This window comes from Schistosoma haematobium, chromosome 3 (genome assembly GCF_000699445.3).
Source record: "Schistosoma haematobium chromosome 3, whole genome shotgun sequence".
Taxonomy (NCBI): Eukaryota; Metazoa; Platyhelminthes; class Trematoda; order Strigeidida; family Schistosomatidae; genus Schistosoma; species Schistosoma haematobium.
The window spans coordinates 2,442,255-2,468,935 of NC_067198.1; the positions used below are offsets into that span (position 1 = coordinate 2,442,255).

General features: G+C 35.4%; 2 protein-coding genes across 2 annotated transcripts in view; both read left to right on the plus strand.

Annotated features, from left to right (window-relative positions):
* Positions 1-111: 111 nt before the first annotated feature.
* Positions 112-5,123, plus strand: NSRP1 (Nuclear speckle splicing regulatory protein 1; the record flags this gene model as incomplete). The annotated part of the gene is made up of 6 exons (XM_035729910.2): positions 112-240; positions 278-334; positions 370-489; positions 519-815; positions 2,085-2,338; positions 3,874-5,123. The coding sequence occupies 6 exons, from the start codon at positions 112-114 to the stop codon at positions 4,052-4,054; spliced, it is 1,038 nt and encodes a 345-aa protein (XP_035585395.1). The 3' UTR covers positions 4,055-5,123.
* An 11,143-nt stretch (positions 5,124-16,266) lies between these two features.
* MS3_00004793 (uncharacterized protein) overlaps positions 16,267-26,681 on the plus strand; it is a 28,097-nt gene continuing 17,682 nt past the window's right edge. Inside the window, exon 1 of the mRNA XM_051212761.1 lies at positions 16,267-16,513. The gene's annotated coding sequence lies outside the window, so the exon portion shown is untranslated. The remainder of the gene's footprint in view (positions 16,514-26,681) is intronic.

Below are 26,681 nucleotides of genomic sequence, written 5' to 3' on the forward strand. Positions count from 1 at the left end.
CAAGCTTGTGAAGATATTGGATTTATCGGAAACAACAGTTAACGTTTGATTCAAAGTATTTTGCAAAATATATTGGACATTAAATCGCATGTCTATTGGTTACCGTCTATTATGAATCAAGGACGCGGTAAGGTGTACGGTCTTAGTTTCCCAACTAGAAAGCCCAAAAATGAAATAAAGGTTTCGGTAAATGACGTCTTCAACGAGGAATCCGATAAAGAGGAAAACTACAAAGAACTTGTAGGGGTTTCATCGTTTATTGACGATAAATTTTCAGAAACCAGCCGATTATTCTCAAACGACTTGCATAGCTCAGAATAGGATTAATCGAAGGGTATCAATGCGTTCCATATTTTTGAAAATATTCAGGTAAAAACAGAGTTAGAAAAAGCCTTCGAGGAAGACCCATCAGTATTCCAATACGATGAATACTTAGACGATATACACGATAAAAAAGCAGAAGATATTTCTAGAAAAACCGTCAAAACAGTGGGTCTTTTAAATCTTAATTTTTTCAGTCCAAGTATGTCGGTAGACTTATAAAGGCATCCAATGAGCGAAAACTTGAGAGAGAGCTATGTGTCGAACGGAAGGCTCAGAAGGAAATTGAAGCAGAATCTGATATGTGTAACAACAAGGAGTCATTCGTTACCTCAGCGTACAAAAGTAAATTAAGTGAACTTCGCGCACTCGTAGAAAAACGCAAGGAAGAAGAGGAGAGAGAGAAAGTTATGGATGTTTGCAAACAAGATGGCTTAGGGGGATTTTACCGGTTTATGTTTGATAATCAAGATAAAACATCTGCGGGATATACAGTAAGATCCTTTTTTATTGGCTGCCATGTTTGCTAGCTTTCATTTTTACTTGACTCATATTGCACGAAACTCTGTACACTTGCCTGATCTTTACTGAGAAGCATGTACAAAGTGTTAGGGAAACAAGGTGTTGATAGCGAGGAACAGCATGTGCAGTCTATAATTATTGGACAAAAACATTACCGAGTAGTTTAATGCCACTTTTCTAACTCGATAAGTTGGATTTATTAGTTATTCACTTGATGCTCTTTTGATGTCTCTCCTTGCGAAAATTTTTCACTAGAGATGTGCATAGTTGTAGTCATTCTGATTATCTCCTAGAAAACCAACTGACAAGCACCTGGCTTTTTATTGATACGTAGAGGTAATGTAATTATTGCAAGGAGGCACATATCCACTAACATTGGGTTACTGACACTTGAATAAAAAGTAATAGACCTTTAAGCAGTAACTATGGACTATTTTTGCACACAACTATCACTGCTGTGGAAATAACGTTTAATGCTCCCCAGCATTAGTTACTTTACTGTTCATTTTCTGGTTTTAAAAAGCATTGAGAATAACAGTCAACGGACAATTCCAGAATGTTTCAAAAATAAAACTCCATTTGTGTTATATTTAGTTATGGTCTTTCCTGTAAGAAATGGTGTGAAAAAACGTAATATGGTACACTCTTTATCCCTCGTTCATGTTAGCTGAAGCTAATTGGGGTGTAAATAACCAGTCCATTTCCGAGTTGCAGTTGTAGGGCAGCACGTTTGCAATGCCTGCTAAAAGTTAGCGCTAGTTACAGTCTATACAAATTTGTAGAACGAAATCATTACAACCCGTGACTGTCAAATCACTATGCAACTCAACTCTGTACTTACTGGTCATATTTCAATCAACTACTTTTGAGGTGTATGTTCACAAGATTGCTGCTACTTTCGGGTACCCATCTTAACTTTGAATATGTTCTGGGTAGCGTCAAGCTTAATCTTGCATCCTGATGACTAGCAAATGTCTTGGTTTTAGTCCTTATTGTGGGTGCACCGTTCGTATTTGGATTATTCACTGCGTACATACTCAGAAATCTTAAACATAATACAAACTAACTCATTTACCGGATACTTGAATATGAGCTGTACTCTGAGTGTAAGTTAAGAGAATGTGACCTTGTGTGTGATGTGTTGGTATTTATAATCATATAAATAGAAAAATTATATATACCATTAGTATTTAGATAAATCCAGAATAATCAACTTTTACATTATTACCTGTTCCAATTAGGAGGAATGCCATCATCGCACTACAAGCAAAGAAGATTGTTTGGAAGCAGACTCTAACTCTGCATCTACAATTAAAAAACAAACTGTAAAAGAACATACAAGGAAAAAGACCGATGTTATTACAGAGCAGTATGATAATGATGATAATAATAATAATAACAAAAATGTATCATCACCCTCACCAAATAAAGCTTTTCCTAACTGTGATGATGATGATGGTGTAACCGAAAGTGATCGTAAAGATGATAAAACAAGGTATATGATTACATATATGTAACATTTTGTTTAGAAATATGGATTTATTTTGTTTCTAATCAGTATACTGATATGATTTAAATAGCATTATATTTGTTATGATCCGGTTATAGCTATGACTAATCAAAATATCTTTGTCATAGTGAACGCATATGTTAACATAATGGGTCAATGCAACACTTATAGTTTTCAGCAAAACTTAAATTATGCTTCAAATAACTCTTAATACAGTTACAAATTATCAAAGTGACAGGGGAGTCAGACATTTATTCTTTGCAGTAAACGACGCTGATACATGGGAAAAATATGAATAGCTAAACCTTTTCAGGGTGTTTTGAGAACCCAACCATACAGGATTCGAGTTTTATAACTGCTGATTGTAAACCTCCCATTCTGTTTAGTTCATTAAAGTTCACTTACAGGCTTTTACGTAAATTAGCTCATATTAATTTAAATGTATTCTATCATTATACTGGATTATATGTGTTTCATTATGTGGAAATTTCATACAATCACTCAACCCAATCTATCAGTTAGTTGAGTAAAACATAAACAACTACATGATAATAGATGAAAGCAATAATCAGTACTTTTACATGTGGAAACCATTAAGATTTCACAACTACTAAGAACAACTAATGAGATTGCAAAGTCATCATCAAACTCTCTTTAAGTTTGTGTTGATGTGAAAATTTTATGGCTTAATTATTCAGTTCATAGATCAAAATATTACTATATAGGCATATCATTGTGTTTGAAGTTTCATCATTTCACAATATCTGACCAATTGTTAACATTTTTACTTCAACATTTTATTTATTTATTTATTTAAACACATGAACATTGGTACAAGGAGGCACCACAAGCCTATGCGCCACATAAATCATTTGAGTTATGTGAGGGCTGGGATACTTCCAGGGTGCCCAACACCTGGAGCCTTTGACCTAAAGGTCTAATCCACAAGACAGTGGAGCAACGTCAGGAGGAGATGCAGTCCCATGGTAGCCAGTGACCAATAATTGGTTCATACGCCATTTGTTCCCCCAGGATGCTGGAGCCCCTGTGCACCATTGGTTCGGGATCAGGGTTTTCCAAACCCCCCCTAGGTGGAATCTCCATGTCCACTAACCCGATTAAAGCGCCGGACTTTCGCTTTTCGTCCTCTGAGTTTCGTAAAGAACACCCTAGCCGCGAGAAGTCAGTGAGTAGAACTTCCCTGTCAGTGGCTGTATGCACGTGGTCGTGTGAGAGCATTTGGAGAGCGAGAGCTGACTCTACCTACTCTTGGCCGTACCAGGACATTTGGGGGTTGTATTGTTGGATGCCTCCTTGTACATATATGTTTCAACACAACCTGACCGATATATATATATATATATATATATATATATATATAATCATTTTTATACACAGTTCATAAATATGTTTGTCCATCTATAAATTTAATCAAAGGTTGTCACTCAATCCCTTAACAACTAAACTTCATTTATTATTATTAGTAATACTTATATTTTCTCAATTATATCACATAATAGAGCCTCTCATCAATCGAAGAAAGATCTAAATACTTATTTGAATAAAAAGAATCAAAAAATACCTGGAATAATAATGGCACGTTTACGAGTAACTACTGATGAAGAATTAATTGCTGCTCGTCAACGTTATTTAGATAGAAAAGCAGCTGGAATACATGCAGTTATAGTTGAATCAGATTAATGATTGATTAGATGTTGTTCTTCTCATTTTTTGTTTGTTTCTGTGTATATGAATTCATATTTTTATATTATTTATTGATTTTTTATTGTTGTTATGGGAAATAATCTTTAAATTGGGATAAAAGAAATTAGCTTGGTAACAATATCCATTTAATATCAATGAACTGAGAATGGATATTATTACTATTATTGTATAAAAAGGTATTGTAAATAAATCATAGTTGAATATATACTTTTCATTGTAATTTGCTTTTCATATAGTCACTAATTGATTTCTTGTTTACTTGAGTTAATTTGAGTAAATATCCCCCCCATCAACCCTTACCCTTGTGATAACTTCTTCTGTTATGGTTTATTATACTTCTAAATATAGTTGATAAGAGATTATTTCAAATGTGATGTGATGTATTTACTACACTATAGATAATTGTATATAGTGATTTTGTCCATTTTTGTTCCTCTTGTTATTATTGTATGCGAAAAGATTAAGAGTAAATTAGCTGTTTTGATTTGGTAAATTACATTGGTGTTATAACTTGTGCCCTTCTGCCTTATTAATATATAACGTAACGATACCGTCAATTAGAGAACAGTGAATTATCGATCGGACCAATGACGCATAAAACGCGTACAAGCAGTCTAAAGTCTTTATCGGTCCTGATTCCCGCCTAGCCCTGACTGTTAAGTGTAGAATACAAATCTCAGCCTCCGTGATATGAATCATGTATTTGAAACATACTGGGTTTATATATAAATCAAACAGACAATATCGTACCATAAAACAAGAAACAATATTTGTACAAGATTTAGCCAAAAGTGGCTGTGAATGTGGGGGGTAGTAAATGATAGACAGGGCATAATTGAAGAATGGTAAATTGTATAATAATAGTTCGTAGGTCAAAATAAAGCTCATAATAAGAGGGACATGAATATGAATAGTTTAGTTACTTAGTAACTATACAACAAAAATGTATTTATAGTGTTAGTCTAGACATAGATTCTAACAGTTACCATTCATTATTCTCATCGGGATATAATCGGAAACAGATTTTAGGTTTTATAACTCTGGTTTTTAATGAATCTATGGAACCAAAATCAAGTTACAAGAATCACTTATTATCCGTTGTATTGAAAACATTGTATCTTCAAATCAAACATCAATTGAGAATTAGCATCGTTATTTAGTAACCATTCTAGTTTGCCATTTAGAATTGTTGTGAATAATGTTATTCATGATTAAAAGCTTAATATTTCAGCCTGGGATTTCCTATACATTGTTCAGATAACTGAATTGACTGGCCTACAGTTTTTAAAACCAACAAGAAACGAGTAGTTATCTTGTCCTAGTATGGTATTTAGAAGTGTTCATCCATGGCTCCATCGGAGATTGAACCCAGTACCCGAGAAGCTGTAACCAGTGAAGTTAGACTATTGGGAATATGAGGCAATTACTAGTGGCATTGGAAGATATTTGATTATTATGATGATTTGGTTGAAATTAGACGTGTAAACGACTGGATATTAACTCTGGTCTTAAAGTCAGACGTTCGCGATAAGGCCTAAAGGTTACGCATTCGATTCCGGCAGGGTCATATATAAATACTCGTGATGAATCTCATATCGGCTATCCGATGCTTTCTGGTTTACAATGGCTCTCCAGTGATTGTCAGCCTATATTGTAAACTATAAAACAACCAAAAACCGCTCATGCTAATGACTGTTGCATTTTGACATATCCACTTGTTGTACATTTACCAGCATAAATGTCCTGGTCGTCTGACGATTGTCAGCATCAGGATGCGCCAGTAAGTTCATTATGTCCTTCGTAAATTTCAGTGTTTAGTCCCGAACAAGGAGAAATTGTCTCAATTTCCTGTTGCGGATTATTATTAAATACGATGTATTACAATCAAGAGCGAAATGAAGGTATCCTTGCATTATGATAAGCAGAACAGTAGGCCCAGTAGTCAAGCTTTACTATAATTGACTTTGGAGTGGTCTATAGAGCCTTGATCAACCCATCACTTATATCTCAAACAACGTTTGATAAAATTTCTATTTTTGGTATTTTGTGCATAACAAAGTTGTTTTACTATTGGCCGTTGTGTTACCTTTCGGCAACCGTTTATCTTGCAGCTTATTAACTCTCCAAAGCAGTTATCAGTCACTCACAGTCTATCTTTGTAGATTATCTGTTTACCGCCATTCTGTACGTACGGCATCACTGGTTCTACAATCCACTCTCTATAATGCTGAAACTACTTTCTAGATTTGCTCTGTTCAGTTATCAAGTGAAAATTTTACACCCTTAAAATGACCTTAAACCTGTTAATGAAATGACTTATGTAACTCAGCAGCTCGGCGGATAAGGCTTCAGTGAGTGTTTGCAACATTCGTTCCTTAATAATAACACTGAAAAAAACACCCCTAACATTGTTGTTAGTCATTGCTCTATTTCGACAGATAGTATTCATGAATCTACAATTATATGGTTGATCGTACTAGAAAAAGTACAAATAACATTAAAACAACTAGTTTAAACTTATTACCCATACTTGCCCCATATTAATGAATAGTTCTTCCCACTCTTCCCCCATTCCACTCCTCGAACCTATTGCCTAATAATAGTCTTTAAAATGATATAATTGGTTACTATTGTTTTAAAATGCATGTAAAAGCAAATCATTTCTTCAGTAATCACTAGTTTACATTCAAATTCGAACGTAGTTACAGCCAGCGATAGTTTGTTTCTTAGCATGCTATTGTTCTATATATTTGTGCGCAAAATGTGTACACCCAGACTCAATGATCACATATTTCGTTTAAGTTTAGGCCAATTGGGGAAGATAAATAGTGGGTAACAGTGGAATTTAGGACGCTCGTTCCGTACTATTTGGGACTAGTCAGCTAGATGTAACTGTAACTCAGAGACGCTGTTTACTTTCGTGTTCGAACCGTGTACCGTTCGCTTCTAAGGCCGTCACGTTATCCACTTAACTACTGAGTCCAGATAGCCAGTGGTTTGTATAGGTGTATCCAGCTAAAGATTCTAAAATTGAAGGAAACGTCCGTCTAGGATTCCACCGCTACCCATCTGAGGTTGTTGGTAATTTTTATCAAAACAAACAAACAGAATCAAATGAATGCATTCTATTTCAAGGTTACCAATCAGCTGAGAATAGCCTATAATTACAATTAAGAATATAATTTGAAACAGAAGTTTGAAGTACTTCAGTTTAGTGAAGCTAATCTGGTTGTTCGGAACTGATTCAAAATTCATTATGCGAGCATAACGATATAACTCATGATTAAATGTAGTTTAGATTGACTCAATATTTATATCAGTATAGGGTTGTGGAGATTGTTAAGTTTTTGGTTAAGATCATGAACCGATTGATGTTAGACGACCGTTGAGAACCTGGAAGCACTGGACGGCTGTTTCGTCCTATTGTGAGACCCATCATCAATGCGCATCCAGTGTTCCCAGGTTTTCATTGGTGATGTAACATCAATCGGTTCATGATCTCAATCAATATTTATAGTTTGAAAAATTTCTCTTGTAGACTATGAGGAGTATTACTTTCAATCTGCATGATTGTGTTAACAATAAGGTTTTATGTAATCGTGGTGAAGCTGATTATGATATAAGGGTCGTAATACTGATGTATCACGTGGAATGCAAATGTGATAATTGTAAATGAACACATTATATAACAATACGCCTCATAGCCCTAATGGAAGAGCATAGGCCATCTACCACCATTCCCCATCTAACTCTGTCTTTTATAATCGTTTCCAGCTGCTATTCATTCTTTTGTGTCTTCTCCCGATTACCGACATAGTGTGTTCTTCGGCATTCCTCTTTTCCGTTTCCCTTCAGGATTCTAGGTGAGCGCTCGCCTCATGATGCAGTTTGATGATTTTCGCAACGTATGCTCTATCCACTTCCAACGTATTATCCTAATTTCCTTTTCAGCTCGAAGCTGATTCGTTCACATTCACAGTAGGCTGTTGCTAATAAAGGAATCTAGTAAAAGTATTAATGTCTGGTGAGACTATAATTTATAGACGAACCAGTCAGGTATGAGGTAACAGGTCTCGAATTTTGGCGCGAAATTCACTCATCCATTTGGTTAAATAGGGTTTCGGTATTATAGCTGATGTCAGTTGGCGATTAAAAACCGTAAATCTAATTCGTAAACTTAACCATCAACTGTAGATCATAATTCGAATTCCTCATACAGGTTTATAACCCTCATTTGGTCTTAGTTATTAGATGGACACTCTCAGGGTCACTGTAGCGTCGTTCAAAGGTCTTCCACAAATTATAGTCTCACCGTACTCAGTCAGAATGTGTCATTAAGAAAACGAAAGTTTCAAAAATAAATTCACAAATAAGTACGAGATTTGAATATTCACACACGAGAGATATGCTGCATTCTGAAGAGATCCTACCAGATTTTGAAGGGATCTTAGATGGTATTCTAATCTTAAAATGAAGTGAAGATTCAGAAATACCATATCTAAATTCTATTTCATCATAAAACCTTGGGGAAACATAATCTTGTTGACATAGTAACAATCAACGGTGATTACAGTTAGTGTACCTTACTTGATGAAAGCAACCAAACCGATGGATAGAGCAACTAGACAGGAAGTTTAACATTCACCTATACAGTTCATTGTTAATGACGGTAAGTTTATACGTTATAGATGTTCTCTTTTTTGCTCCACATTGATTGTTCCTAACTACATGTTTTTTTCTAATCGTGTTTAAACTTCTATTTCATATATAAATACGCTTTAGAGATAAAAATTGGGCATCAATCAAACTCGTAGGTAGTTTTTTGTCAGATATTGTTCTCCTAAAATATGTTGTGTTGCTCTGTGACGTATTTTCTTCAAATGTTTCTTGATAGATATCCAACTGAAAGATGATATGGTGATGTTTGATGAAGATGCTGATCAAATGAAGAGTCTTTTGATAGCACTGAGCAACAATGCTAAAATGTTTGAGATGCGTTTCTCCCCACTCTAAATACAAGTTTTTGCTCCAGGACTGACCTGCATCAATACCTGAACTAAGGATAGGGAGTGAAGTAGTCGAACTCGTTGACAACTTCACTTATCTTGGGAGTTTGATCAGCTTAAATAGGTTAGTGTCTGACGAAATCTCAGCACGGATTCAAAAAGCTCATTTGGCTTTTCCAACTAACGTCATCTATGGTGAAGGCAAGATATCCGCCTATTAATTAAAGGGACGAGTATACTGCGCAACAGTTCGTTCTGTTTTACTTTATGGCTGCGAAGCGTGGCCATTAAGAGTAGAAGATACTCTGAAGTTATTAGTATTTGACCATAGATGTCTGATAAATATTGCTCGCATCTACTGGGATCATCAGGTAAGTAATAGCGAAGTTCGACGCAGAGTATTAGGGAATGATGATAAATCAGTTGATAAGGTTTTGAATCTTTATCGACTGAGATAGTTGGGCCACGTGTTATGTATACCTGAACACTGTTTACCACGACTAGTGTTGGAGTTGGTTACAAGAAATGTAAAGGCGGACAAACCAAAAAAAACGTGACATCAGTCCATATTTATAGATGCCGACTACTTGGTTAGGATCCGCGTGACTATCATAACCAATGGTTGAAGACTGTTGGTGATATGACTCAGAATCGATCACAATAGTGTAGGTGTAAACACTCTTTGTCCTCTTTTAAACCATCAAAATTAAAATTAGTTTATACCATTTTTTTTCTATAAACTAATTATTTCTCCCCATATCATATCCTTATATATCATTGTCATTTGAAGCAACTATTTCTATGAATTTATTCTGTTAATGAGGTAATAACAACATGAATCTGTCCTACGTTCCAAATAACTGACTGACTGATTCACTAACTCATCATTGGAAAGAAGAAACAACTACAAATTAGTTTCTATGGAAGAAAATCAAATTGGGTTTGTTTTTGTTTTTCTAGACAATTTCCCTAAAAATAAAGTACAACTTTCTTTCTTTTTTTAAAAAAAAATACAAAAAACAAACTGAAAGCAACTCAATTAATGAGACAACTAAAATGATTGATGTATCTTTTTAATTTTTTTCACCTTTTTTTCTAAAAAAAAAGAAAAAAAGAGAAGAAAAAAGAGAAAAAAAAGGGAGGATTCATTTCTAACCTAAAAAACTAATAAACATTCAAATAGAAATTGTATTTTATTGAAAAAAACCCAAAAAAAAATATTAAATTGTACAATTCAATTAACTAAAATGTATCTGTCCATTATTCAGTATATTCGGTTATAGTGAAAAAAATTTTTATTTTTATTTTTATCTTTTAGAAAAAAAGAAGAAAAAAGAAAAGAAAAAAGAGAAAAACAAAAAGAAAAGAAAAATGAAAAGAAAAATAGAAAAAAAGGAAGAAGAAGAAGAAAGGGTTTGAACATTGAGATCATCTTTTAAATGATTAGAAATGGTTAATTTAAACAAATATTTATATACTTTATTAAGAAATTAATAATTCGTTAAGGAATTATTTTTGTTTGTTTGTTTCGGTTAGAATTCCATTGGATGGATGTGTATATATTTAAAAGTAGATCAATATCTGTGGAGAATAGGTTAATTGAATGAAGTTTGTTTGGATGAGTTGAAGTTAGACAATGATCTAGAGGTTAAACATTCACGAGAGAGATTGATAAGTTTCAGGGTTTCACAATTGATGGATCACTGGGTGGTGATCAATATCATGTGTATCAAGTCCTTATTTAGTGCAGATTGAATGCTATCGACCATGTTGCAATGTGGTCACCAGTCTAGGTGACTCGACATTGGGTGTACTATATATTCAGATTAGATAGTGGTTGGAGGTAGTCAACAGGAATCTTTGGACCCGGGTTTCGTGCTACTTGTCACTCGTCAGGTTCTGGGTTCGAATCTCGTGGGGGAGGGATTGTGTATGACCATTGCTAAAGAGTTCCACAATAGCATGAAAAGGCTGTCCAATGCTTCCAGGTTTTCTATGGTGGTCTAACTTTAATTGACTCATGATTTCAACCATTGAAATTTGATTTTTGTTAATAGAAGTTGGTATTAATGTCTACCATTATAATAAATAAGAATATAGTTGGATGACAACAAATATATCTTTTATACGAAATTACAGAATCTTTTGGTAAGATATACGAACCATACATGAATTAGTTTATTTGCAAATTTCCTTTTTCTTTCGGCTTATAATTCCGTTCCTGCTGTTTTCAAGTCGATTAATTCGATTCAATTCTACTTGATGTTACATACTACTTATATCTGTCGATGTAAGTAGTATACAACACATCATTCCAATTTAATCTCGACAGTTTATGAACGTTAAACATTAAGCACGGTAATGTTATATCATATCTCAATAGTGGATAAAAATCATACTGAAAAAAATGGGCAAATTATTACATTATTCTGGACAGTGATGACACTGAATTAAAGAAGAAAATAGAGGAAAGTGATATTCAGTAATAACCTTTTTATCCTAAGAATAATTAGGAATTATTTTTTGATTAGCGAGTTAGTTTTCTACGGGATTGGGTCGGTCACCTTATGCCCAACCGTCCTCCTTTATCCAGGTTTGAGACTGGCAATAGTCCCAAAGGGGCTTCAGGCGGAGAGAAGAGGAGTAAAAGACCAAAGAACACATTCCGCCGAAAATTGTAGTTATACATGAGAAAAATGATCAACAAATGAATAGAGCTAGAAAAGAAGGCCTAATACAGAGTGAATCAGAGAATGCTAGTCGGCGGCTTGTGCTCCACTGGGAGTATCAGGCGTAGGCATGTAAGTAATAATTTGGAAGTTTTCATGTCTAAGACCCAATAAATATTTTGGTGACGAATTCACTTATTCCAAATAGCCTACCACGTTTGTATTTTCTTACACTATGCTATATTTCTGGTCTTTGGAGTATAGGACATATCTAGACTAATTCGGCATGTCAATGTATTGGTATACTTACCAAATTATAAAGCCTTTAATCAAGTCACACCAGTATAGGAGAAATAGTACATGTTAAAAACAACCTTATCTATTATCATTTGAACTATAAGAGCCTATTAGAATAACAACAAGGTAGTAAACATTAAACTAAACAACTTCTCTATTTTCAAATGATGTGCAATTCAAAGTGATCTATGATACAGTGACAGAGAAACATAAGCACTTTATAGAAGAGCCCATAATATAAGTCAACTTTGATAAAATGTACAACAAAACATACTTGGGAACAATCCTATCGGGCATCAGTATTATAAGTAAAGTTGGATGTTGGATATCAGTTGAATCTAGGATGCATGTTTGGGACTCGTCAACTGGATGTACCTGCATACCATAGTTGATTATCACTCTAAGATTCAAACCTGATACCATTCACTTCAAACACCATTACGTTATTCACTTAGCTACTGAGTTCTGATAACCACGTACTTGTGCAATAGGGTGTGACTTAAAGTAATATCAAGGCAATCCACACAGGGTGCATATATATGCCAATAATAGACTGATCAATTTCAGTCCTAAGCCTTAATATGAAGATTCAAACAAACAATACGAAATGGATTTAATCAGTCACCAGTTTGTCTTAATATTAGTCACTAAGTACAATAATAATAGAACAAATGTATCACTTCGTTAACATACTTGTGCTAACTTTGGCTCATTCTTTAATCAAAGTGATAGATTCTATCAATAATCTGTAAAAATATATATATATATATACAGTGAATTAGGGAGCTTTTCATTATATGTTCATGATATACTTTGACGAATTAAGTATTTGAAAGGATTTGAACCCAGGACCTTCGGTCTCGCGCGCAAATGTTTGACCTCAGAATCATTGAGCCAGGATCCAACTGTGTGAATATCCAACTTCCACTAATCCACGATAATACGCAACCGTCCACCATTGTCTTCATTGAGTAACTACCTCACAACAGACACGGTTGAATATAGTATATTAGTGGAAGTTACACATTGACACCGTTGGATGTCGGCTCAGTTGTCTAGAGGTTAAGCGTTAATAAAAGCTTAAATGAAACTTATACTTTAAAAAGGATATTATATTACAGTAATAACCTTAGTGTGATACTTTATAGTGGTTCCTTAATTAGAACTTTACTTATTATTATCACCATTGTCCTGCTAGTAAGTCTTTTCTTAATTAAGATCACACAATTTTCGATTTCAGAAATGTGTCTTCATATTCATCTCAGTCTGTTCTATTCCAGAATATTCAAATAACTGACTTCTGAATCATCAACCACACGAACAATTCTTATGATTCTTGTAGACTTAATGGTTTTTACTAATTTACTCCAATATCAACTCTAGCCTTCATTAAAACGTTTTTGTAAGTGAATTTAAATTCATCACATTGCACAAGCAAGTGGCTATCAGGACTCAGTAGCTGAGTGGATAAAGCGATGACGTTTGAAGCGAATGGTACTGGGTTCGAGTCCCAGAGTGAACATCAACAAGTCTGAGATGCAGGTACATCCAGCTGACGAGTCCCAAATAGGACGAAACGCGCGTCAAACTGGATTCCACTTCTAGCCACTATTCATCATTGCTTAATCAATTAACTATTTAACAGCAAAATTAATTTTGATAGTATAGATCATGAGTCGATTAAAGCTAGACCACCATGAAAAACGTGGAATCACTGGACGGCTACTTCGTCCTATTGTGGAGCTCATGAGCAGTGCAAATCTACGATCCCGCCTCGGGAAATTTAAACTTAGCACCTATCGGTTATATTAATTTTCGACTATCTACAGCCTACTAACTTTAGCTGATGAAGATTAATACATAAATAAACTAACGTAGAAATATGAGTTGAATAAACGGAAATATAAAGGAGTAAGAATGTGTTTGCAAAAATCTTAGCGAAGTGAATCTAACGTTTCACTTAGCAATCTGGTTCAAGATTTTTCAACGAAAACGTAATCAAACATCAAAATAATTAAATATATAAACAAGGTAAATGGTTCCTCGGTGAATTGTATACTAAATCGATCATCCAATTATGTTAACAATCTTCCTCTTGATGTTTGGGACTGCAATTGATCAGTCTCTAATTCGCACATGTGCATCCTGTGCGGACTGCATCGATATTGCCTTAGATCACAATCATTATAAGCGAAGATGGATACTACATAGCAGTGGAATCCAGGATGCGCGACACAGCATTCTATTTAAGACTCATCAGCTAAATGTACATGCATCTCACAGTTGATGTTCACTCCAAGATTTAAATCCAATCCAATTTGTTTCAAACTCCATCACATTATTCACTTAGCTACTGACTCCTGATAGTTACTAGCTTGTGTAATGGAATGAAATTTTAATTCATTTTGTATTGTTTATTTGAATCTTCCTTGCAATTGATCAATCCCTGAATGAACATCAACTCTAGGATGTAGACACATCCAACTGATAAGTCTCAAACTAGGACGAAACGCATATGTTGGATTCCACTGCTATTCACCATCCATCTTTGTTTGTAATGTTTTTAAAGTAGATGGGTGAGATTATAATTTATGAATGACCTTGGAGCGACGCTAAAATTACCTTGAGAGTCTTCACCTAATAACTATGACTAAATAAGGGTTAGAATTATGATTTACAACTGATGATTAAAGTTAAGAATTAAATTTAAGGTTTTCATCATGAACTGACATAATGTCAAAACTTTATTTAGCCAAATGGATAATGAATTTCGCTCCAAAATCCGAGACCTGTTATTTTATACCTGATTGGTTCCTCCTCAAATTCTAATCTCGTCGACATGTAATACGAAATGAAAAGTGTGTTAAGATAATAGATTCTGTGCATTCGTCAATGAAACTGAGATGTAAGAAAAAATTCCATTGACTATACATCATCATCTTTGATCGGTGAATTTTTTGATGAAAACCTCTAATTTCTGTATCGATGATATAAATCAATTATGTCACAGTATACATAACTAGACCTAGCCCTCCTATTCCATACACATGAACAAATCCAGATGAAGACAACTAGTGTAGTAGCAGCATCAGTAGGCCTCAACATATACAAAGGAAAAACCATGGTCTTCAATTATTAGACGGAGGACACTAACCCAATCACACTTATTGGCGAAACTCTGGAAGATGTGGAATCCATCACGTAACTGGGAAGCATCATCGATGAACAAGGAGGATCGGACGCAGACATAAAGGCGAGGATTAGCAAAGCAAGGGCCGCATGCCTACAAACGAAGGATGTATGGAACTCAAAACAACGGTCACAATCTTCAATACTAACGTCAAGACAGTTCAACTGTACGGAGCTGAAACGTGGACAACTACTACAACCATTATCAAGAAGGAACAAATATTTATAAATAGTTGTCTTCGTAAGATATCCAAAATCCATTGGCCGGATACCATCAGCAACAGCCATCTGTGGGAGAGAACAAACCACCTTCCAGTCGAGTAGGAAATTAAGAAAAGACGATGAAAATGGATAGGACATATATTACTCAAATCATGAAACTGCATCACGAGACAAGCGCTAACTTAGAATCCTGAATGGAGGCGGAAAAGTGGAAGGCCAAAGTATATATTACGTCAAGAGAAATAGAAATCAGATATAAAAAGGATGAATAACAACTGAAATGAGCTGGAAAGGACTACCCAGGAGAGTGTTGGATGGAGAATGCTGGTGAGCGGCCTATGTTACTACACGAGGAGTAACAGGCATATGTAAGTAAGTAATAATTAATTCATACATACCAACACAATATACACCTAACCATGTTATAATTAATCACCTATGTCTTACATTGTTCATTTCTAAACCAATCAGTGTTCAACAATAATTTTTTCGTTGTTGTTATCATCGTTGTTTCTTCTTCTTCTTCTTCAAAGGAACCTATTCATCATCCATTCTTCTATTCATCTCTAATTAAAACAAACAAACAAACCTTAAATACTTTGACGATAACTTTATATCAAATTCTTATCGTTTCCTTATTATTCAAAACTGTATATTTTCTGTTTGTTTGTTCGTTTTTTTTGTTTTCTTTTTGTATCCAACACAGGTTTAATTAAGAATGGGAAAGAGCGAAAGAATGACAGAAATATGGGAAAAAAAAACAAAAAAAAAATGAAAAGAATGAAAAAAAGATTATAAATAGGATCATGAAAATATCAACTAAAGACAAAAAAGAAAACAACAACTGATCTTTTGTTTTGCTTGTTTTTTCTCACAAAAAAATCTTATTTATTTGCGAAAAGAGAAAAAAAAGAAAAAAAACAACAATAAAAATAGTGATTGTATTCATTGGAAAATTCATTTGGTAACTAAATTAAATTCACTTGGTAACTAATTTGAATTCACTTGGTAACTAATTTGAATTCACTTGGTAACTAATTTAAATTCACTTGGTAAGTATTATTGTAATTGTAATTTTGTTTTCTATGAATATATTTAAATGAATTTTATTAAGTTTTATTTCTTTAATTAAATCTTTAGAAGAATTGTGGAATTTTCACAATTAATGTTACTTACTTATTTACTCTGGTTACCCCTTATGGAAGAGTCTAAGTCATTGACCAGTAATCTCTATCGAACTCTGTTTTGGTTTAATCCTTTCTACTTTGTTATCTATCTTTTTTATGTCTGCTTCCAATTCCCGACGAAATGTGTTCTTTGGTCTTTTTCTATACCGTTTCCCTTCAGAACTTCAAGTTAATGCTTATCCTGTGATATAGTGTAGTGAATTCTCCAATATATGTTCTATTCAGTAACTTAATTTTCTTTTCAGCTAGAAGCTGATTTGTTCTTTTTCATAGTAAGTTATTGTTAATGATATCCGATCAATGAATATTGAGTATCTTGTTTAGAAAACTATTTATAAATACTTGTATTCTGTTGATGATGATTGTAGTAGTTCTCCACGTCTTAGCTCCATACGGTAGTACTGTATTGATGTTCATATTGGATAATTATTGTGATGTAAGTAATTCAAACTTATTAAAACTGTTTCATATAAGGAATGGTCATAATGTTTTGTTTTGTTTTATTAAAACATCACCACAAGGCTGCTGAAGGCTCTTGTACTAGGACGAGACGGACGTCCAATGTTTCCAGGTTTTAAATGATAGTCTACCTTAGATCAACTCATCAATTCAACTATAAAACTTATCCTTCTGAATAATACTGTTATTAGTTCTGAGATGAATATGACTTAGTTACTGGGTATCATGTAAGGATATATTGACAGAGTGAACGAAATCATTTAACCAATCCAATCATCTAAAAACTAGTTACTAATGAGCACATGATAATTATCACTATAAGGTTGTAGAGTTTTGATTAAGATTATAAATGGATCAATGTTAGACCACCATTAAAAAGGTTGAAGCACTGAATGGCCAGGTTTTCAATGGTCATTTAACATCGATCCATTCATGATCTCAGTTAAAAACTTAACAATCTCTACAATCTCATAATGATAAAAATCATTTAATTGGAAAACGTTACAAATTTATACATCTAAATGGTTGATAAATGAAAGAACTACCAACTATTTTAACATTGTAGTCCTATGGTTATCGTTGAACCTCGAATATATCTACAGTAATTTGAGTACATTAAAGATTTATGTACAGTAAAGGTTCTTTATTTGTTAAACATTAACACCGTCGGATTTCGGCCGGCTCAGTGGTTTAGACGGTAAGCATTCACGCACGAGACTGATACGTCCTGGGTTCGAGTCCCTTTGATGTGGGATCGTGAATGCGCACTGCTGATGAGTCGTACAATAGGACGAAACGACCGTCCAGTGCTTCAAGGTTTTCAATGATGGTCTAACATCAATCGGTTCATGATCTCAACTATTAAATTGTTATGTATTAATTTAATTTTTGAAAAAAATGTCAAATCAATCTTCAATGGACTTGATACGACAAGACGTAATCATAAATTTCTTGACTGTAATTTAAACTTGTTATGACTAAGAGCTCTATTAATTTACACATAATAAAGTTGTCAATGAGAGACATCGACTTATACGACCAAATCAATGACGTAAAAACTTGTACGAACAGGCTAAAGTCAATTCTGAGTTCTTATTGAATATCCGAGATAGTAGATACTCGTCTAACTCAACGGGTTCAATCCAGAACACAAATATCAGCCTCCACTATAGAAAACATGTATTTCAGACATACCCAAGTAAATCAGACATTTGTACAAGATCAAGCCATAAGTGACTGTGAGAGTGAGTGACTGTAGTTAACAAATCGGGAATAACTTATGAATAGTAAATCGTACAGTAGTAGTCAATATGTTAAATGGAAGGAATATGTATATACTTGTAACATAGCTACTTAGTAGTTATCCGATGATGGCATATGTATAACAGTTCATAAATAGATCCTAGCGGTTACTGTTCACTTATTCTTCGTCCGAACATCACAAAATTGATTGCTGTTTTTCTTTTTTTTACTTTTGTTGGAAAATTAATCCTCTATCACATATTAAACAATTGCTCCCCTCCATACCCTTTTTGTTTTATGAATTGAATTCATTGAATTTCCTAGTAACAATAATACAAGACATATGCCCACTAGCGACGATCTCCAAGAAGTATTTCTTGGAGTTCTAGGGAGAATCAGTGATCATTGGACTTCAACTGAGTTTGTTGTGATATAGTAACGCACTGAAGACACTGGTGAATTTGTAGCTTAGTTTCATGGATTAGTTGAAGCTAGACATGCCGGCCGATTCAGTTGTTTAGAGGTTAAGCGTTTGTGCACAAGGACGAAGTTCCTGCGTTCGGGATTATGGATGCACACTGCTGAGGAGTCAAATACTAGAACGAAACGACTGTCCAATACTTCGAGGTTTTCAATGATAGTCTAACATTGAGTAATTCATGATCTTAGATGATTTTTATTGTGTAGAAAATAACTGTGAATGATCATTTTCTCATTTTATTGAACCTATTAGTTAATATCATATGTTTACTTTGTATGAGTTTAATAGTTGAGTTCATGAGTCAATTGAAGCTAAACCACCATGGAAAACCTGGAAGCACCGGATGGCCGTTTTGTCCTAGTATGGGACTCCCCAACAGTGCGCATCCACAATCCCACACCAAAGGGATTCAAAACCAGGACCTATCGGTCTCGTGCGCGACCGCCTAATCTTTAGACCACTGAGCCGGCCGGAATCTAACGGTATTAATGTCTAACTTCAACTAATCCACGAAATTGAGCGACACATCCACCATTGTTATCAATGAATTACTATCTCACAACACACTCGGTTAAACTTCACTGTTTCTCACTAGAACTCTAGAAAACACCTCGTGAAGTCAGTTACTATTGATCACATGATAATTTTTATCAGAAAGCGGAGGTGTTTTATGGAGATTATAGTAATTTCAATAGTTGACTTCATGAGTCAATTAAAGCTAGAACATCATAGAAAATCTGAAAGCACTAAACAGTCACTTCATTCTAATATAAATTGTTGACAATTTAACTACAGAAAGAAAAACCCTGATAGAATAACACTTTCAATGAGTTAATCCTCAGATGTCATTTCCTTCTTCTTTCTCTCTCTCTCATTGGCATTCAAATGAAAGAATTACATAGTGTAGTATAGCATAGCATAGTGTAGCACAATGTAGTATAGTATAGTATAGTATAGTGTAGCATAGTGTAGTATAGTATAGTATGGTATAGTGCAGAATAGTGTAGTATAGTATAGCATAGTGTAGTATGGTATAGTGTAGCATAGTGTAGTATAGTATGGTATGGTATGGTGTAGCATAGTATAGTATAGTATAGCGCAGTATGGTATAGTGTAGTATAGTATAGGATAGTGTAGTATAATATTGTATAGTGTAGTGTAGTTCAGTTTACTTATATATGTATACAATCATCATATTGTTTAAAGCAACATAAAGAAAGAAATCATATTCATTGTAATGTTATTAGTAATAATATTAATTTATAATAAATAATGACCTTATTTGATAAATACAAAAATAAATCCTTTTAAGGACATTCATGTTGACATTTAGTATGAAAAATGAATAATGAGTTATATATTGAAGACTTTAAAATGTATCGCCTTTATAGTTTACTTGATGAGAATCTCTTTGATATGAAACATCATATTCATAATCATAATCATATATATCTATGTATAAGCATTAATATGATTGAATTATTCAAATACAATGAGGACAAGTGTTGTTTCAACAGTTGAGATCATGAGACAATTGAAACTAGACCACAATGGAAAATCTAGAAGCACTGGACGACCATTTTGTCCTATTGCGGGACTCCTCAGCAGTGCACAAACCCAGGATCTGTTAGTTTCGCGCTAGGCGCTTAACCAACAAGACCGTTGAGCCGACTGGCATCCAACGGTGTCAACGTTTAACTTGAGCTAATCCACGGAATTGAGCGACACATCCACCATTGTCATCAGTGAGTTCCTATCTCACAACTGACCCGGTTGAACTCCACTGGTCACTGTTTCTCACTAGAACTCCAGGATATACCTCTTGAAGCCAGTCACTAGTGAGCATATGTTGATTATTATCAGAAGGGGTTTTGTAGAGTGTTGTTGTTGTCGATGTTGTGTTATCATAATACAATTCAGATTATCATGTCTGTGATTAGTATTAGCTTATAATTAAGTGAAGAAATTTTTAATGAGTCTGTAATGAATGAGAAGATAAATTGAGACAATTAAATGTATTTGATAAGTAAAGATGAATAATGGCTAGTTATAGAATGAGGGACATGTGACAATTCGTCTTATTTGAGACTCTTCAAATAGATTTAATTACATACCAGAGTTGATGTTCATTCCACTACTCCAACTCGGTAACATCTGCTTCAAATGTCATCACGTTATCCACTTATCTACTGAGTCCTGATAGCCACTTGCTTGTGCAATGAGGTGAAGTTTAAATACACTTGATGTTGTTTTACTTGTATCTTCCAATTGAGGTTTAAGACTGCAATTGATCAGTCTGTTATTGGTATATGTGCATACTGTGCGTATGCCTCGATAGTACCTTAATTCACAAGCTTTTTGTAAGCAATGATGGATAGTGGCTAGCAGTGGAATCCAGTTTGACGCGCGTTTCGTCCTATTTGGGACTCGTCAGCTGGATGTACCTGCATCTCAGAGTTGTTGGTGTTCAATCTGGGACTCTAACCCAGTATCAGAGTGAACATCAACTCTGAGATGCGGGTACATCCAGCTGACGAGTCCCAAATAGGACGAAACGCGCGTCAAACTGGATTCCACTGCTAGCCACTATCCATCATTGCTTACAAAAATCATGTACCTTGTTTATATATTCAATAATTTTGTTGTTTCATTGCGTTTCTTTCAAAAATCTTGAAACAGATTTCTAGGCAAAATGTTGGATTCACTTCATATTCATTCGTTGAAATTTTTGCAAATATCATTTTTCTCCTTAATTCTAGAAATTTCATGACTGATTACAGTTGAAGGCATAGTTCAGTTGAGTTTCTTTCTTTGAGCTGGATAGTTAGAAGACATGAATAAACGCATAACACAACTGAAGATTTCAATTGTCCATTTTCTCTTTGAGAGTATTGCTGTTGATATTTACTTACTATAAAAGTATTTAAGTCAACAGTACCATTGGTTAAAGGTTATCTTGGAAGTCTGATCAACCCGAATGGGTTGGTGTTTGACGAAATCTAAGTACGGATTCGAAGAGCCCGTTTGGCTTTTGCCAATTTACGTCACCTACGGCGAAGGCGAGATATCCTTCTATCAATTAAGGGACGAATATGTTGCGCGGCAGTTCGTTCTGTCCTACTTTACGGTTGGGAAACGTAGTCATTAAGATTAGAAGATATTCGTAAGCTACTAGTATTTGACCACAGATGACTTAGAAATATTGCTCACACCTGCTGGGATCACCGGGTAAGTAATTGTGAGTCTAGATGACAGGGTATTAGGAAATGATGGCAAATCAGTTGATGAGGCTTTAAATCCTCATCGACTAAGATTGTTGTTCATTATGTTGAGTATACCTGTACGCCGTTTACCACGATGCGCAATGTTAACTAGTGAATAGGGGATGATTGGAAAAAAATTAGGGTCGGCCAAACCGAAACGTGACATCAGTGCTTAAAGTCAATAACTTCTAGTCTGAGCCATGTTGGCAGAAATAGATTACTTGGTTGAGGTCCGCGTGACTATCGTAATCAAGAGTTGGAGACTTTTAGTGACATGGCTGAGAATTGATCACAATGACGTAGGTCTATACAATCTCTCTCTTCCCTCAAACGGTGAGATTAAAATTGCTTCATATCTTTCTTCCTACCAACTAATTCTTTCTCCCTGTATCATATCTTTATACACAATCTTTCTTTTATACATTACCACTATTGAATTAACTACTCCTATGAATCCGGTGTTCATCTTGTTGTACTAATGAGGTATGGCAACTTGGACCGATGTATATATATGCCTAGTCCTACGTTGTAGTTGATTGATTGACTGATATTAACAGTTTATTATTGAAGGTAATCAATGATTGAAACAAACTTTCAGAACATTATTTTATAAAATCTCGAATATTGCAACCTATTTACTTGATCTCATTGAATGTATTTCAGTAGTCTATAGATAAATTAATAAATAAAATTTCTATTTATTCAAAGGATTATTATCCTTATAGGGTAGTGAAGATTGTTGAGTTTATGATTGAAATTATGAACTGATCAATGTGAATTGATTCAAATTAGACATGAACACAATTGACAGATGTTCAGTTTAGTACTTCAGTTGTTAAGTGTTTGTGTACAAGATCGAAAGTCTTGAGTTTGAATCACACGTATAGGATCATAGATGTGTACTTCTGAGGAGTTCTATACTCTAAGATGAAATAGCTATTCAGTGCTATCAAGTTTTCAATGATGGTCTAAGATTAGTCAATCCATAATCTTAATCATAAATCTATTATATCTTACAACTCTAGATAAGACCTAAAAATCCTTTGTTTCATACCCAGGTAGGTCATAAATGTCCTATATCACGATGAATTGTCTATTCATTACTTCTTGTTTATCATTTATTTCATACAATTAGTTCCTTTTATGAATTTAAATAAAACCAGAATAAATATAGATGTAGAATAATATGAATTCATTATGTTGTCGTGGTTTCTCATCATCAGCTGCTTACAACCACTGAATTTTACATAGAGGTAAGATATAGTATGGGACAATTGACATAAATGAATGTAAAGGATTGGAATGACAAGAACAGATCAGATGTTATTAGGTGTTAGAATCAAAGAAACATTAAGGATAGGTGGTGTAATAGTTGAGTAGAGTTCCGAGACAGATAAGATAAACTATGTGGTAATTTTAAAGGTAATAAAGGATTCATGATAAGATGGATTACGTAATAATTGAATAAAATTTCTAGTATGGGGGTTGTAGAGATTATTAAGTTTTTTTTATTGAGATCATGAACCGATTGATGTTAGACCACCTTTGGAAACCTGGAAGCACTGGACGGCCGTTTCGTTCTTTTGTGGGACTCCTCAGCAGTACGCATCCACGATCCCGCTCGCGAGATCCGAACCCAGGGCCTTCGGTCTCGCACAAGAACACTTAGTCTACTGGACCACTGAGCCGGCATCCAATGGTGATAGTGTCTAACATCACTATGAAGAGTTCAACATAATTTAAGAGAATCAAGTGAGTGGACATTGATGAGTAATGGGGTGGTTTAAGAATTCAGTAATGGGAGAGGAATACAACGCAAAATAAAACTGTTAACCAAAAACAAAACAAAAAATGAATTACCATGATCGTAATAAACTCCGCCTGTAGCTCTTCTAGAGTTACTGCCGGTCCCAAGCCCGGGTAAAGGAGGAGGGTTGGGCATGGGGTTAGCGTCCCCATCCCGTAGAAAACTAACTCGCTAAAAAAACGCTTACCAGAAAAAATAATTCAAACCATTTTAACTCTGCCCTGAGAGTTAGAAGGTCTTCATTTAGAAGAATTATGACGCTTCATGGTGAAAGCCGAATTCCTTCGGAAGCCACGAGGCCGATGCCCCTTCTAACAACCAGAGCAAAAATTTTTATAGGTACATGGAACGTTAGAACAATGTGGGAAACCGGGAAGACCAGTCAAATAGCAACGGAAATGAGGAGATACAATTTGGCAGTACTGGGAATCAGCGAAACCCACTGGACCCAAGCTGGACAGAAAAGGCTAGCTACGGGAGAGATGCTGCTATACTCCGGTCACGAAGAGGAAAATGCTCCACACACACAGGAGTTGCTCTAATGCTGTCCAAAGTAGCACGAAATGCACTTGTAGGATGGGAATCCCACGGATCCAGAATCATCAAAGCATCATTCAAAACAAGGAAGGAGGGGATCTTAATGAATATTATCCAATGTTATGCACCCACCAATGATAGCAACGACGACATTAAAGATCAATTCTACGAGTGGCTGCAGTCAATCATAGAGAAATGCTCAAGAAAGGACCTCACCATTCTGATGGGAGATCTAAATGCCAAGGTCGGAATAGACAACACTGGATATGAAGATATTATGGGACGACATGGACTGGGAGAGAAGAACGAAAATGGAGAAAGATTTGCAAATTTGTGTGCATTCAACAAATTAGTCATAGGAGGCACAATATTTCCACACAAACGTATACACAAGGCTACATGGATCTCACCGGACCACACTACAGAGAACCAGATAGACCATATTTGCATCAAAAAAATTCCGAAGGACAATGGAAGATGTGAGAACCAGGAGAGGAGCTGACGTAGCTTCAGATCACCACCTAGTTGTAGCCAATTTAAAACTGAAGCTAAAAAAGAACTGGACAAGTGGACAAACAGCAATACAAAGGTTCAATACAGCCTTCCTTCGAGATACTGACAAACTCAATGAATTCAAGATAGCTCTCAACAACAGATTCCAAGCCTTTCAAGATCTACTGAAGGAAGAAGAAACTACCATGGAGGACAACTGGAAAGGCATCAAAGAAACATTGACTTCAACGTGTCAAGAGGTTCTGGGCCTAAAGAAACACCATCATAAGGAATGGATCTCTATAGAAACACTGGACAAGATCAAAGAAAGGAAGAACAAGAAGACAGCAATTAACAACAGCCGAACACGAGCAGAGAAAGTCCAAGCACAAGCTGAATACATAGAAGCAAACAAACAAGTGAAGAGGAGCATTAGAGCCGACAGGAAGAAATACGTGGAAGAATTGGCAACGACGGCAGAAAAAGCTGCTAGAGAAGGAAATATGAAACAGCTCTACGATACAACGAAGAAACTATCAGGGAAATACAGTAAACCAGAGAGGCCGGTCAAAGACAAAGAAGGCAAGCCAATCACTGAAATTCAACAACAGCGAAACAGATGGGTAGAATACTTCGAGGAACTCCTGAATAGGCCGGCTCCAAGGAATCCACCGAACATCGAAGCAGCACACACAGATCTTCCTATAGATGTCAACCCACCAACGACGGAAGAAATTAGAATGGCCGTCAGACAAATCAAGAACGGGAAAGCAGCAGGACCCGACAACATACCAGCTGAAGCACTAAAATCAGACGTCGAAGTAACCACAAGCATGCTTTACCCTCTATTCAAAAAGATTTGGGAGGAGGAACAAGTGCCAATGGACTGGAAAGAAGGACACCTCATCAAGATTCCAAAGAAAGGAGATCTGAGCAAATGTGAAAACTACAGAGGCATTACACTACTGTCAATACCAGGGAAAGTCTTCAACAGGGTGTTGCTGAACCGGATGAAGGATGCAGTAGATGCCCAACTTCGAGATCAACAAGCTGGATTCCGAAAGGATCGGTCGTGCACAGACCAAATTGCAACACTACGGATCATCGTCGAACAATCAGTTGAGTGGAACTCGTCACTATACATCAACTTCATTGATTATGAAAAGGCATTCGACAGTGTAGATAGGAGGACATTATGGAAACTTCTTCGACACTACGGAGTTCCTGAGAAGATTGTCAATATTATCCGGAACTCATACGACGGACTACAGTGCAAAGTAGTGCATGGAGGACAGCTGACAGATGCATTCCAAGTAAGGACCGGAGTCAGACAAGGCTGTTTACTCTCTCCCTTCCTCTTTCTTCTGGTGGTCGACTGGATTATGAAGACCTCGACATCTGAAGGAAAACACGGAATACAATGGACAGCTCAGAACCAATTAGACGATCTGGACTTCGCAGATGACCTAGCCCTCCTATCACGTACACGTGAACAGATTCAGATAAAGACAGCCAATGTAGCAGCAGTCTCTGCATCAGTAGGCCTCAGCATACACAAAGGGAAAACCAAGGTCCTCAAATTCAAAGCGGAGAACAGCAATCCAATCACCCTTGATGGCGAAACTCTGGAAGATGTAGAATCCTTCACATATCTGGGAAGCATCGTCGATAGACATGGAGGTTCAGATGCAGACGTAAAGGCGAGGATTGGCAAAGCAAGGGCCGCATTCCTACAATTGAAGAACATATGGA